The sequence below is a fragment of the Sminthopsis crassicaudata genome, chromosome 2 (genome assembly GCF_048593235.1).
Source record: "Sminthopsis crassicaudata isolate SCR6 chromosome 2, ASM4859323v1, whole genome shotgun sequence".
NCBI classification, from domain to species: domain Eukaryota; kingdom Metazoa; phylum Chordata; class Mammalia; order Dasyuromorphia; family Dasyuridae; genus Sminthopsis; species Sminthopsis crassicaudata.
In genome coordinates this window covers 325,531,239-325,547,020 of record NC_133618.1, presented here as the reverse complement: position 1 = coordinate 325,547,020, position 15,782 = coordinate 325,531,239, and the positions used below count along the sequence as shown (strand labels likewise).

The following is a 15,782-nucleotide window of genomic DNA, read 5'->3' as shown; positions in this document are numbered from 1 at the left end:
ATTAAGTCTATTTTAGTAGGAAATTCAGTTGTATTATAATTTGCATTTGTAATATCTTTTTTCTCTTTTTAATTGGGAAAATATTTGTTTTTATTTTTATTCGCTCAAGAAAATATTTCTGATAATGTTTCGGGAAGGGAAAATTTGTTAACCTTGTGGAAAAGTATCAAACTGGGTCATATGAAGTAGAAAAAATAATAGATCTGGAATAAGGAAACTTGCTTCACTGGCTGTTAGCCCTTGGTTAAGCCAATTAGCTGCTTGGGGCTTGGTTACTTCATCTGTAAAAAAAAAAAAAGGATAATAAAGCATGTACTTCCTATTTTTTTATTGTTGTGAGAAAAAAAAAAGGACTTTGTAAATCTCAGAATTCTATGTAAATATAAATGAAACAACTTGGAGGCATACTTAAGGAAAAATATATAATATTTATATACCAATGGAAAATAACTGAATCAACTTAAAATGATAAAAAATTAGATATTCTTTAAAACAATCAACTTAAGCTGATAAAAAATATTCAGTTCTTACTAATTAGGATGATTAAACAAGATGACAGTAAAGAAGTATTAAAAAAAAAAAGCAATCACTTGTATCTTAAAAAGAGATGGAATATTATTTGTTTTGGCTTTTCAGATGTCCTATAATCAAATCTTAAGAGAGAGTGCTTCAGAAAACAACAACATTCAATTGAAGAGATATGTGCAAATTAAAAAATTATTAAATATTAAAATATTATCAATCAACATTTTAAAATATTCTCATAAAATCATTTTTGTTTATTAATTTCCCAAAACTCTTAATTAACTAAGCAGAAATGACCAACATTTATGCTAATTTTTACTTTCCACTGACACAGATAGTAGAGGAAGTATTTTATGATTTTCTTTGAATTTTTTTTCCCTTAAAGAAATATGTCAAAGTAAAAAATTAATTTAATAAAAGGTACATTAGCTATTAAATCTAGTCAAGTTTTTAGCAAAAAATTTATCTTAATGTTAGTTTAAGAGTAAGTAATATGCAAAAGGCATGAAGAATAGTAATCATGTTATACTTATACTTTTCTTTCACTAAATCTCTGCTGGATGTTATTCAGGGAGCTGACCTTCCAAATGTAAATCAGGATATATGTCATCAGGTTTCTAATTACTATTTTAAAACAAGGAATGGGTTATAGGCTAAAGAAGAAAAAAAAAAACAGTTCTGTAAATTATTAATTCTGGAAAGAAAACCTCTTTAAAAGAAAAAAAAAATCCTTTTTTTTTTTTTTTTTTTTTTTTTTGGTTAAAGGAGTATATATACAGATATATGTTGAAACACCATTTCTTCACAACTTTTTAAAAGGAGTATTCAAGTACAATATATCTGATTAACTTTGCAATCATAGCACCAGAAAAGAGACCACCATGTAAGCATGCTTTCTTCTAAAGTCATTAGCACATTATATTTGATGTTAAGACTATATAAATACTATTGTCAGTGTTGTTCATATGTAGTATAACTAGAGTGACTATATTAAAAAAAATGAAAGGCACTAGGAGTAAGTCAGTTTTATTTTACTGACTAAAAATATATAAATGCCTGTTATAATTCTACCTGAATATGAACTTGGAGAACAGAAAGCTGCAATCTATAGAAACAGAGAAATAAGAGTCAAGCTAAGGGGAGAACAAGCAAAAATAATTATCGTTTAGTAAATTTTCCATACAAATTATAGGGAACTAAGCACATTTTTTTGTGTATTAGAGCTAATTTCATCAAAAGATTCATGTGTAGCTCTTTTATAAATTGGTATTAGTTACATTATCAATTTTAAATCTCATCTATTTAAAACATTATTTAAGAAAATATTGTACACAGAAACAAGTCAACAAGAAAAAATCTTTGTAACACATTTCTCTGATAAAGATCTTATTTGTAAGGTATATAAGGAATTAATTCAAATTTATGAGACTAAAAACTATTCCTCAATAGATAAATGGTTAAAAAGATATGAATGGGAAGTTTTCAAAGAAATTAAAGCCATCAAACTATCACATAACAAGTTTTATATCACTAATAATTAATAGACATGCAAATTAAAGCGATTTTGAAGTATTATCCCATTACTATAACTGGCAAAGATTATACAAAAGGAAAATGACAAAGGTTGGGGGGCTCTGAAAAAACAGGTATATTGATGGACTGTTGCTGGAGTGTCAATTTGGAACTAAAGTGAGAAAATTGCCAAATTCTGCAAACCCTTTGACCCCAATTATGCCATTACTAGGCCTATGGCCCTAAAAAATCCAAGAAAGAGAAAAAGGATCTATATGAACACAAATATTTATAACAGTTTTTTCATGGGAGGCAAAAGTTGGAAACTACATACAAGGACATGATATATGAACTTAATGGGATATGATTGTTCATCAAGAAATGATGAAATGGGCAATTTCAGAGGGAAATAAGATGTTTAAGAACTGGTACAGAGAAAAGTGAGCATTGTTAGAATACTACAATGTTAACATTATTGAGAAAAACAACACTGACTTTTAAAAAGCCCTAATCAATGCACTGATAAAATATAAGTCCAAAAGCATGAAGATAAAACACTTCACCCATCTCCTGATGGAAAGGTGATGACTTTAACAAGTCAAAAGGAACATACATTTTTGGCCATGGCTAATGTAGGAATATTTTGCCATACTATGCAGCAATATATTAAAGGATTTTTAAAAAAAACACAACAATTCTGTTCAATGGGAACAAAGGGAGATATTGAGAGAGACTGAAGAACCTATTGTTTAAGAAAAATTCCAACAAAAATAAAAATAATTCATCTTTTCATGTTAAAATGACATGAATAATTCTTACAGATTTTAATCACCTTATTGAGATGAGTAAAAAATTTGAAGCAATTAATCAAATCATGAAAAAAAAAACCTTTTTTCCCCTCTTCCATGATTACATGGATAACTACTTTAATTCTAGCATATTTCTTTATTCAAGACCGGTTTTATATTTTAATGGTTTTTAGTTAGTCTACAACCTAATTTTATGGTCATATAAAGGTTTTTGAATTATTATTTAAAATTTTCTCTTTTATAATTTATATTATCTGCCTAAAGCAACTGATGGCATAAAAGAACTTATAATTTTTTTTACCTGTGTGCAAGATCCACGGCAATAAAGAAAATAATATAAAGAGGCCTCATGAGAGCTGTAAATTCATAAGTGTCAAGCGTTTGGAAAGTAGCAGTCTCAGTGGCTGTATTTATGATTAATGAATATTCTCCTATGCATACTGTCAGCCATCCAAAGATAAATATCACAACAGTGCCTCCTATATTACTGTATAATAAGGTTATTCTGTTGGGAAGCAGATACCATGTTCCAAGTCCACAAGTGACTCCAGCAAGTACAGAATGGAAAACAGTGTTGACTATATACTTCTTTCCTGGAATTATAAACTTGATTGTTTCAGCATCTGCACAACCTGAAGATTCATATTCATCTTCATCTGTCAAGATATCTGGATTCAGCATTCGTTCTACAGTCACTGATTTCTTTCTTGCGTATAAACTTGTCATTTGGATGACAAATGCAACAAAAAGCATTAATCCACCTGAAAGTGCTGCAGTATGATAGTCTTTCAGAATGTCTAACTGGTACAAAAGTGTTCCTATTCCACCCAAGACCCATGGTATCAGGAAAAGAATTATCTGATTAATATATATGTAAGGAGGGGCACAATAGCCTAATTTGAATCGAGGACCTCCAAGAACTGTTTGTGGAAAACGCTTCAGAAAGAAGTCCTTTTTGTAATCGTTCAGCAAAGGTACATCTGGACCCATTCTTTTCACTTAGAAAAATAGTGAAAGTCTCATCTTCCCAGTCATATGGAACACAATCTGAGGGGGAAAAAAAGGTCAATATTTGAAAATTTCATATTTGTAACTTTAAAAGTAATTAAATTTTTATTGGTATATATTTTTCTAATAATATTTATCATTTCAGATTGTACTAAAGTAAGTGATTCAATATCTTAAAAATCTTTTTTAAAAAAAAACCTACAAATGTTCTCCTGGTGATGCTGTATGGCAGCAAATCTTGAAGTAGCATGCTGAAGAATCAGAGTGGTTTTTAACTCAACGGAGAACAGAGAGAAGAATATGAGGTTTAAATCAGCTGCAACATATTTCTAGTGGTACACTATGAAAAAAGAAGTGGTATGAAGGGTATCAGGAAATATAAAACTTAAAAAGGAGGTATGACAATCATGTAGGAAGTAGGAGAGAGAATAGCTAGACAAACCAAGTGTTGCACTGGAATCCACAAACCATCAAAAAGATTTAAAGGAAGGCCATATCCACTTTTCATAAGAGCATAAAATTGGAAACTAAGGTGGGGAGTATTCTCTAATTAGGAAAGAGCTAAACAGTTGTGGTATATGAATTTAATGAGGTAACATCATGTCATAAGAAATGATAAAATGGAAAATTTCACAGGAAATTAAGAAGATATTTCTTATTGATTCTTCTTATTGATCTTTACTGATGAAGAGCAGAATGAGTAAAACAATTGAGAGACCAATTTATATAATAACATCACAGAGAAAAGTCTTTAAAAGACTTTAAACTGTGATCAATGCAATGATAAATCATGAGACCAAAGGAATGAAAAGGAACTTACTCATTTCCTGGTTGAAATAATGAATTTAAAATGTAGAAACAGACATACATTTTCAGATATGGCTAATACGGAAATTTGAAGTTTGAAAAAAATTTCAAAATAATGTGTTCAATAGAGAAATTAAGTATATGATATATGCAAGCATTTGAACACAGAATTTTTTATATTCAATGTACTCCAAGACTTTCATTATTAGAGTAAACTAAGTATTTGCAAAAACTGCTTAGAAAAATGGGAAGTAAATTGGAAGAAATTAGGTATAAATCATTATCATATTCTTTACCAAAATAAACTTCAATGTATACATGACAGACAAAATGGAAACAATTTAAGCAAATTAGAAGACCAAAGAAGAAATGTTCTTTTGGATCTATCTATACATAAATGAACAATTCATGATCAAATAAGGGAAAGGATCAAAGAAAATAATGACAATTTTTATTAAAATTTAAAAGTTTTGCACAAACAAAACAAAACCACCTAACTTTTGAAGGAAAATGGGAAACCTGGAAAAATATTTGCAATAATGGCCTTATATATAAACTATACAAGGAATTGCTTCCATTTATGAGAACAAAAGTCATTCCCCAAATAATTGGAGAATAATAGCAGGCATTTCTCAAGGAAAGAAATCCAAAATATTTATAATCATAAAATGTTCAAAACTGGTATTAGAAAAATTTTAATTAAGGCAACTTTGAGGTACTTTCTCATACCTATCAAACTGGCAAAGATGATAAAATGACAAATGTAGGAGGCTTCAGAAAAACAGGCAGCCTAATTAACAGTTGGGTTAATTATAAATAGTTAGACCAGCTTTTCTGTAAAGTTATTTAGAATTATGTCACTAAACTTTGCATATTCTTTAACCCAGTGATTACCCCTACTAGGATTATTATTTAGGTTTTTCATGGTAAGCAAAAGCTAGAAATTAAGTGGATGTTTATCTATTGTAGAATGAATGTATAACTAAATTATGATATTTGAATGTCATTAACCCATAAAAAATAAAACGGATATTTGAATGTGATTGACTCATAAGTGATAAAATGGACAATTCAGAGAAACCTAGGTTTATGTCAACTGATGAATGACATGAGCAGAAAAATAGCAATTTATATAATAAAATATTATAAATTAAAATTTTAAAGATTTCAGAGCTATTATCAATGCAATTACAAACTCCAATTCCAAAGATGTTGAAACATGCTAACCCTCCTGAATGTAATTAACTTAAAATGCAGATACATTTTTTGGACATAATTAAATTGGCTTTGCTTAACCATGCTCCAGGATTTTCTTTTCTTTCTTTTTTTGTTGTTCATTCCGATGACAAAAAAAAATCAGAAAAAATAAATGTTTGCCAATTGACACATAATTAAGTTTAAAGAAATTTAGATAGGAATTTAAAAAGTTTTCACAACAGAAAGAATCCAACCATTCTGGAGAGCAATCTGGAATTATTCCCAAAAAGTTATCAAAATGTGCATATCCTTTGACCCAGCAGTGCTACTACTGGGCTTATATCCCAAGGAAATACTAAAGAAGGGAAAGGGACCTATATATGCAAAAAATGTTTGTGGCAGCTCTTTTTGTAGAGGCTAGAAACTGGAAAATGAATGGATGTCCATCAATTGGAGAATGGCTGGGTAAATTATGGTATATGAATGTTATGGAATATTATTGTTCTGTAAGAAATGACCAACAGGAGGAATACAGAGAGACTTGTAGAGACTTACATCAACTGATGCTGAGTGAAACGAGAAGAACTAGAAGATCATTATTTCAACAATGATACTGTATGAGGATGTATTCTGATGGAAGTGGATATCTTCAACATAGAGAAGAGCTAATCCAATTCCAATTGATCAATGATGGACAGAATCAGCTACACACAGAAAAGGAACACTGGGAAATGAGTGTAAACTGTGAGCATTTTGTTGTTGTTGTTTTTGTTTTTCTTCCCAGATTATTTTTACCTTCCGAATCCAATTCTTCCTTTGCAACAACAACAACAAAATTCGGTTCTGCACATATATATTGTACCTAGGATATACTATAAGATATTTTATATATATATATATATATATATATATATATATATATATATATATATATATATATATATGGGAATGCCTGCCATCTAGGGGAGGGGCTGGAGGGAAGGAGGGGAAAAATTCGGAACAGAAGGGAGTACAAGGGATAATGTTGTAAAAAAAAAAATTACCTATGCACATGTACTGTCAAAAAAAAGTTATAATTATGAAATTAATAAAAATGTTTTCACAACAAATTTCAACTGTACCTGTCTATATCCTATATATATTGTTTTTTCTCTTCCCCCTTTAATATATTCTTTCTCTTTTTTCTTTCATTTTTCTTCCTTCTATACCTGTCTTTTCCACATAGTCTCTAAAGCTCTATCCCCTACCCTGCCTCCTGCCTCGGTCTCTTCAAAGGTTATATGAGAGTAAAAACAGTACATTGCTTGCAGGGGTGTTTTGAGGATCAAATGAGACATTTGTAAAGAGCTACTGTGCTAACACAGTTCCTTGAACATAGGCCCTACATAAACACTTATTATCCCCTTCCTCTTTTCTTCTCTTCTTCTGACAGAGAGAGACTATTTTTTTGTCATGAATTTTTAAATCGTTAAAAATAAATACAAGGGATTATAATGAAAACCAATTATACTGAAATACAGTTTAAAAATATTTTTAAAAATCAAGTTGATGGACTCCAAGTTAAGAATTCCTGAAAGAGAAAGGAGGACTTGGATCAAAACCTTAGGCAATACTCATAGTTAGGGAACATGTTATGGATGAAAACACAGAGAAGTTATGAAATACAGAAAACTAAATGAAGGCAGTCATTAGTTTCAAACAAAGCAGATAAAAAGGACGATGAGACGAAAAAAGGAAAACAGATCTGGCAATTAAGAAATCATCAGCAACTTGGGAGAGAACAGTTTCATTTGAATGATGAGGCCAGAAAGCAAATTTCAGACAGGTTAGAAAAGGAAGAAAAAATAAGTGGAGGTACTGAATAGCTTTCTCAAGGAAAGGAGAGTTACGGATGATAGCTAGGAGGGATAGCAAAATCTAGTCATTTTTTCAAATAAGAGAAAGATTTTAGGTATATATCAGGGCAGTAGGGGAGGAACCAATACATAGGGAAAGGTTAGAGACTAAAGGTAAGGTATGATGGGGCAATGAGTTGGAGGAAGATAGGAAAGGGAAGAAATTAAGCCCACACATTAACCTTGGCCAGAAGGACCCCCTTTTGTCAGAGACTTTTTAAAGTAAGAGGCAAGGTCCTCAATTATAACAGAAGTGTTAAGGAAAGGTTTGGATGCCTTGAGGAGGAAAGAGAAGGTTTAGAAAAGCTTCTGTGAGGAGTGAATGGAGAAGTCTATTTCTCCTAACACATCTTTCTACTTGGAGGGGCAAGCATTGTTTTATTTTTTATATTTGTACCCTCCACGCCTAGTACAGTGCCTGGCACATAGGAGACTGTTAATAAATGCTTGGAATGACAACTTATTGGTTCTTTTTCTTAAGTAAAATTTACCAGAAAAAAAAACAGAACATAGATACCTATATAAGTCTTCTTTTTTTTTTCTAATTTAGTGGGTAATAGGAGAAGGCAGAGGAAATTATATGAATAAATAAGGTGCTTTATTTATATTGAGGATCTCCTTTATCTATATCCAGTTGCCAAATTTTGTTTTTATATTTACAAGACCTCTCACATCTCTCCCCTTTTTTTCTACCCTATATATTTACACATCCAACAAGTATATATACTATGTGCAAAGTAACATTCTAAGTGCTATATCTTTCCTCATAAAGCTCCAAGTCCAGTGGGTGATAGGACACACACACACACACACACACACCCATAATATAATGTAAAATGCTAAAATACTATTAAAAATGCAAACTTTTATGCTAATTCAAAGATAATAAATATTACTTTTCACTACTCCTTAAGAAATGTTAAATTAATAGTTCTTCCAAATTCAATTTTAAAAATGAAACCAGAATCTAAGTGTTTTCTATAGGTTTAATGATAAGGTTAGAAAGAAAACAATTGATTAAGGGAAACTTCTGCCCAACTCCTTCATAATTACCTAAAAACTGACAATATCTTCAAACTAATCAAATGAATAGTGAGAGAAATATCACTGAGGTATTCACCACTCCTCTAAAAAAAATTAAAACTTTAGACCACATGATGAGCTCTAGATTTAAATCAATATTTAGAAGACCACTCTAGGCAAAAGGAGTCTTTTCTGGAAACCTTGGCTTCCAGAACCTCCAACCCATTCATGACTGTAGTAGGGGGAGGGCCAAGGCTTAACCACACCATCTGAGGTTCTGAATGGAAAAAAAAGTTCTGCTCCCATATAGAATGCCAGTCTAGTACTATATAGTGGAGACAGGCCACAAACAAAAGGATCTCAGACTTAGGCTCCCAATCTGGACCATGATCTCCATTTCTGCATTCTGGATGAAATGATGGGGGATCCCTGAAACTGTCTCTCCCTGACTTTGGCGTGGAGCCATGAGGTAGAGTGCTTGGGAAACTCCTTGGAAAGAAATTCTCCTTGAGCCCTTGCCTCTGGGAGGGACCTACCCCAGGGAATCAAGATAAGTAGTTTCATTCGGTTATCCTGAGGAAACCAGAGCCCACAACTCCCCCCACCCCCACGTCCCCCCATTGACTATACTCACCACTGATTATACCCTTTAGTGAGTTGAAGATTAGTTTAGGACTACTCATTCAATTGAAAAATTTCTATTCCATTTGAAGATCTCGGTCTGATTTCAGTCTGATTTTGGCTAGAGCTGCCCCAACCCCCAGCTCCAAGCCAAGATAAAGTGGGCATGTACTCACTCAATTCTTTGCAGAGAGCCAAAAGCAGGAACATGCCATGCCAAGAAACCTCTCTCCCTCTACTTGGCATAGCTGCCTTTGAGGACCTCCTTCCTGTCCAATGAGAAATGATGGGGGTTGAGGTCCCTTTAAGATTGCTGACTGCCCATGGCTGACTTTGATTTACAAATCCTGGTCAAAAGCACCCTTTGAATATCCGGGCCCAGCCCCCACTATCAGCTCAGCTTCCCCCAGCCCTCACCTGATCTGAGCTAACTGAAAAGACTGCCAAGAACTTAGGGGTACCGCCCATCATCTTGTAGGTATACAAGAAACGAGCCGGAGCACTCCCTTTGCAGAAGCCCTCCCCACCAACACATGGTATCCTTCCAGCCATGTAAGGGTTCCTGCCCGCCCAGTGGCCACCTCTGGCCCTGGCATCTTTCTAACTGAACTTTACTTCCAAATTTCTACAATAAACCTTTTATTTATCAATCTAGGTTTTCGGGCCTGTAAATTCATTTACAGGGGACACTTCGCCTCATGGGATTATCTATGCGCCGACAAACGAGGTTCCCCCCTTCCTTTCCCTCATTATTGACATTCTCTTTTCAGCATTAACCCCTCTTTATCTCTCTGTCAGGATTTCTCTACACCCCTTGTTTATCTCTCTCTGCCAAGATTTCTCTGCTAGGAACTTTATCTTTGTCAGGACCTTACCACTGAAGAAGTCAATCTTCCTAGCAAAGGCTGACTTCTCAGTGCCAACAATAAACTTTTTTTTTTTTTGCCAGTCTAGCTTTCGGGTTCGTAAATTATTTTACGAAGGATCTGCGCTGATCAGAAGGGGTTCCCACAACTCTCTGCCTTGTGAAGAACCTCATCACAAAAATGCTAAAGCACATATGGCTAAGAGACTATTATGAACCAGTTTTGCTAGCTGACCTATTCCAATACTTGAAAGAAATGGTTTCTTGAATTTATCCATTTCTATCCTTCGTCCAGCACTGAAGAATCTGAATAGTAACTCCAGAAATTGCAGAGGAAAAGGGAAGTTCAAAAGAAATAGATAGGAGACAGACCTTTTGCCAGTCAACTCTAGCAGAGAAGATGACACTATAGGGAAATAGAAGAAAACTCCTAAAACAATGAAAACATACTATGGATCAACATTCCCAAGATAAAATTCCAGAAAAAAAATATTTAAGAAGAAAACAATTCAGCAATAATTAAAAGTGTGACCTTAGGAGGGAAAATATGAATTGGTTACAAGGACTCTGAGAGAGGAAAGGAGAGGTATATAGGAAGAGATCGAGACATTTGAGGAAAAACTTAAAAAGGAAAATGAATAAAACAAGAAGTTGAAAAAAATTTTGACACTTTGATAAAAAGAACAATGAAAACAAAACTCAAAACCCAATGAAAGAACAATACTAGAATGCAAATAAAGGTAAAATAATAGAACACATGAGGTAGATTTGCTGTTTAAAAATGAACTGAAAAACAGGGCAAGGAGAGTTAAATTAAGACTCTATTGATTCCAAATAAATATCAAAATAGTACATTTTAAGGGAGAAAAACTACTCAGAACTAGGGAACAGAAAGGATCCATACAAGGTTACCACCTGAAAAAAACTTCAAATTTAACACATTCAAAATTGACAAATTCCTAAAAGTGTTCAGGTCAAAGAGAAAAAAATTTTCTAAGCAGTAAGAAAAAAGGATCAAAGGTCCAGTCAGGCTCTTATAAGATTATGCAGCAATTGTTATGAAGGAAAGGAAAACTAGGAATAAAATGTATTGAAAAGCAAAGAGAAAAACCTAAAACCAAGAATAATTTATCTTGTAAATCAGAGTATCATCCTACAAGGAAAAAATATGAATCTTTAATAGAAGAGATAACTTCCAATTATTACTTCTGAGAAAACGAAAAAATTCTAGGAAAATGAACAAGTTTAAGCAATGTGAAAGGACTACATGACAATGAAGTCTTTACATCTTAACTGAAGATAAGAGACAGCTCTTGAAGAACATAAGGAAGAATCTCAGACTGAGGATGTGTGTGTTTAAAAGGGAAAAGATGGGGAAAGGAGGGAAGAAGCAAAGTTTTTAATTGGGGGGGAGGAGAGAAGTCAGAAATCTTAAAAACATCATTTGTATTAGAGCCAGGGAAGAAAAGATTAAGGGAACAAAAAAGTATAGTATAGAAATATAATAATGTAAAAGGAGTGGGATTTAAGATAGTAGGTAGAGTAGAAAAAAGAAGAGTATCACAAACAAAACCAAATTCTGGATATAGGTATAGTAAAAAAGGAAAGGAAAGGAAAGAAACAAGTAGGAGTTCACACCATTTTCTTCTCTACTACATCTCTCAAAATGCTTGGATTCCTTTATTCAGCTCAAGTAATATCTTCTGCTCGTCTTTTCAGGATCTAATACTCTTTTTTCCCTAAGTTTATCCATTTAATTCTGGATGTATGTATATGTTGTCTAATTCATTAAAATATACACTCCATGAGGACAGAGATTACGCTTTATTACTATTTTCTTTTGTATCCCCAGAGTTTGGTGTAGCGTCTTTCATATGGCAACTGTTTAATAAATGTTTGTTGATTAATCATTTAAGACTTAGGAATTACATAAGGGCTATATCAGTTAAAATGAAATTGTTTCATTTTATATCTGACTTATTTAATATTTTCCCCAGTTATGCTGAAAAATTTTTTTTCTTTTACATTTGTTTTTTAATATTTTTGAGTTCTAGGTATTCTCGTTTATTCTTATCCACAATTAAGAAAGTTATGCAAAGTGAAGTTAGATGAAGATGTGCAAAACATTTCCATAAAATTAAAGTTGTGAAAGAAAACATAGATCTCCCACTCTAATGAAAATAAAAACTCAAGAAAAATTAAGTTAAAAAAAAAAGACAAGAGAAAGGGAGAATGCTAATGAAATTGTAGTTGCAGACTCTAGTCTTTAGTTAGGTAGAAAGTGGGACGATTCCAAAACAGGCCCAGAAATTTATGGCAAGCGGATTATCTGTGGAAAAATGGAATAGGAACAACTTAAGATACAGGCAAGTTGTATGGGTTAGAAAGACTAGAAAGGCCTTTCTAATCATGATTAAGACTTCAAACAAAGAATTATAGAGTAGAAAGGAAACTTAGAACGTTTGGTCCAATGTCATTTTGAAGATGAGGCAAATGAGATCCAGAGTTTTCATGACTGGTCCAAACTCATTACTGCTAGTTACTCACTGGTAGTACTAGAATGAGAAGCCAAGTTTTTCCCAATTTCTAACAGTTGTTTTTTGTTACAAAATATTGCTTTTTGAGAAAAGGATGCTTGGATTTGAGGGGGGAGAGGAGCAGGACAAATTTTAGTGGGGAAGAACAGGTCTCAAGGTCAGACGCCAAAAAGGGGATCAAGGAGGCTGAGCAGAACTTAGCCCATAGGGACAGGTTCCTTGAAAGATGAGAAAGACTTACTTTCTTTTGCTTTTCGACATTCCCTAGGGAATTTCTAGAGACAGATCTGGTGCTTCTAAAAATTATTCTATATAAGAACAAGTACCATGGACTGCTGATGAATACAAATGTAATACAATTCAAGTATTAAAACAGTAGTCCTTATACTTGAAATTCTGTGTTGCCTACATCTTAATAAAATTCAAATATTTATTATTTATTGACTGTTAAGTATTGAGCCAGGCAACTTGAGAATAACAAAAAAATAAACACAATAGAGTTGTGCAGGTCAAATGATTGATACAGAAAATAATGCTATAGGAGTTAAGAAAATCCAGAATTTAAAGATAAGTGAGTTCAGAGAAAGCAAAATCGTAATAGTGGAAAGAAGAGATATCAGATTAGAAATTAAAGAGTTTGAATCTAGGCTCTACTTACTGCCTTGTAAGCATAGGATAAGTTATAGTGTCCCCTTCTAAGTCAATTTTTTTGTTGTTTTGTATTCATACTGTATTTAATTATCTGTGAACATGCAGGATAAAAAAATTCTCTAGTGCAGGGACAATCAATCTCATTTTAGTATCTGTATCCCTAGAATACAGCAAATATGTATATTTGCTGTATATATAGTGCAAAGTTCTCAGCCTGGAGTGGGTAGGTGTTTAATATGCCCACTAACAGAGACTTAAGTTAGGCCTTCAAAGAAAGATAGGACCAAAAGCAAAAAATAGAAGAGAGTTTTCTTAATGAAGAAAATGGCACGTGAAAATCGAGAAGCAGAAAAACAGGAGTCTATAAAAGGAAGAGTCAGTAACCAAACAAACAGTTGCAATGGAAGGCTTCTCAGAGGAAAATAAATTTGTAACAGCAAGATCAGTTTAAATGCTTTATCGAAAAATTTGCAAACAAAATTTAAAACTTAACTAAGTCAAGAAAATAATTACTGGACAAATAACACATGTTGAACGAAACAAATTAATGAATCTGAGTTTGGCAAACCAATGGGATGAAAACTAGAGTCACCTGAATCACAGGAATTATATTTATATTAGGAAACGGGTTTTACACGTTCTTTTAAAAATGAAATATGCACCAAGATCTATGAAAGGAACGGGATGAGAGGCCGCAAATGATGCGAAGTGGAGATTCCAAAAGGCAGGACCAGTGTGGTTCTCCATCCGCTCAGTAAAAAAGCGATAAAGGTATGTTCCACGGGGGTGGAAGGGAACGTACCTCTCTTCTCATGCCAGTGAAGAAGCATGGCCAAGGACTCCAGGAGGCTGCATGTTTAAATTTAAATTTTAGCGATGGGTTGGGAGCTCTCACCTCACGGGTAGCAACGACCTGCAGGGCGGAGGAAGAAGGGGGGAGGGGAAACCCTGCACACTTCGCATGACAGACACAAATACACTCCGAACAACACGATCTGGAACATCCCCAATTCTACGGCCCATCCCCCAAAAGAGCTTCGTTTCCATAGCTCAAACAGACTGAACCTCGATTAGGCCCTGGTCGCGTCCAAGCGTTGCCAGGTTTCAGGGCAGCGTTGGCCACGCCTTCGCCAGCCTCCGGGGAGGCCGCGCCCACGCTCCGGTCCCGGCAGAGTGCGCTCCCCGCCCCCATCCCGTAGCATCCCCGGGAGACACAGCCCACACACACCGCCAACGAAGCGAGCTCCTGGACGCCGCCGCGCTTCCCCGAGACCCGAGGCGGGCTGAGGAGACACACTGGACCCACCCTCTTGCTCTCCCCGCCCGGCTGTTTCTCTGCCTACCGCCCCAGCCTCGCGGTGGGGTGCACACCCCGGGAGTTCAGGGGGTGAAGAGGGAGTCACAGTCTTACAGGGGCGGAGATAAGGCGCAGCCGAGCGAGGAGGCCGTGACGATGCCAGCTCTGACCTTTCACCCAGACGCGCCACGACGTCGTTGCCCTGACGACTGCGACGTTTTCCTAATGTGGGGCTAGAGGCTGGGCGGGTACATTTGCGGCCTCCATGTCCTACTTTTCCTATCTATCGGCCTCTCACCTTCCTCTGCTGACTAGGTTTTCTGCTCTTTTTTTTCTCCTCTCGTTTCCTTCAGTGGTGCTTTGTCTTCAGAGTGTTACCTCCTTGAAGACAAAGCCCTACGTTCCTTCTCCCCCCATGCTTCCTGTGGCTCCCCTCCCCTTTTTTCTCCTCCCCAGTGCCAGTCACGTGGATGCCGAGAACCTCGCTGGGAGCTGAGCGTCTCCTGAACGCCGCGTGTTTTTACTTAGAAATATCAGACTGACAGCGGTGTTCAAAAAACTGCACACGAGCTCAAACAAACAAAGCCCAAATCCAGAACAATCACGACGGGAAAAAAGTGCCGCTTAACTTGTAACATTTACGTGCTACTTTATTGCTCCTAAAGTCAACAATTCTTTACGATCAATCTCTCTCAGACTAAATCTGAGATTCTGCGGCGATTTTGTCTTTATACCAAAATGCTGTGGATTCTATTCAGAACAGATCCGAGGCCTCGTTCGTTGTTCTCCCTTTTACTTCCTTCGGGAGCGCACAATTTTTTATTATTATTTAATCTCTGCCTATTGAACTCCCACCCACCCCTCAAGAATCTGCTTGAATGACACTTTGTCCGTGAAGCCTTCCTTAGTCCCTTTTAGCTGAAAGGCTAGGCAGTAGAGATAAGCTTGACTTTCAGCGGGAAAAAAGGTTTTCTTCCTTCGTGGTATTACCATAGAACACTTGTCACACCATTTACACACTGCATCACGTTTATG

The 15,782-nt window shown here is 34.9% G+C and overlaps 1 protein-coding gene across 12 annotated transcripts in view; it reads right to left on the bottom strand.

Annotated features, from left to right (window-relative positions):
- Positions 1 to 15,170, bottom strand: part of PCNX4 (pecanex 4) — a 48,203-nt gene extending 33,033 nt beyond the window's left edge. Inside the window, exons 1-4 of one of the 12 annotated variants that reach the window (XM_074290271.1) lie at positions 14,679 to 14,960; positions 14,253 to 14,363; positions 9,574 to 9,666; positions 3,148 to 3,893 (exon numbers count right to left, since the gene is read on the bottom strand). In XM_074290271.1, the coding sequence (XP_074146372.1) occupies positions 3,148 to 3,836 (689 nt within the window). In that variant the 5' untranslated portion in view covers positions 3,837 to 3,893; positions 9,574 to 9,666; positions 14,253 to 14,363; positions 14,679 to 14,960. The other 11 variants (XM_074290267.1, XM_074290269.1, XM_074290268.1 and 8 more) reach the window with 11 other exon arrangements.
- Between the last annotated feature and the right edge of the window lie 612 nt (positions 15,171 to 15,782).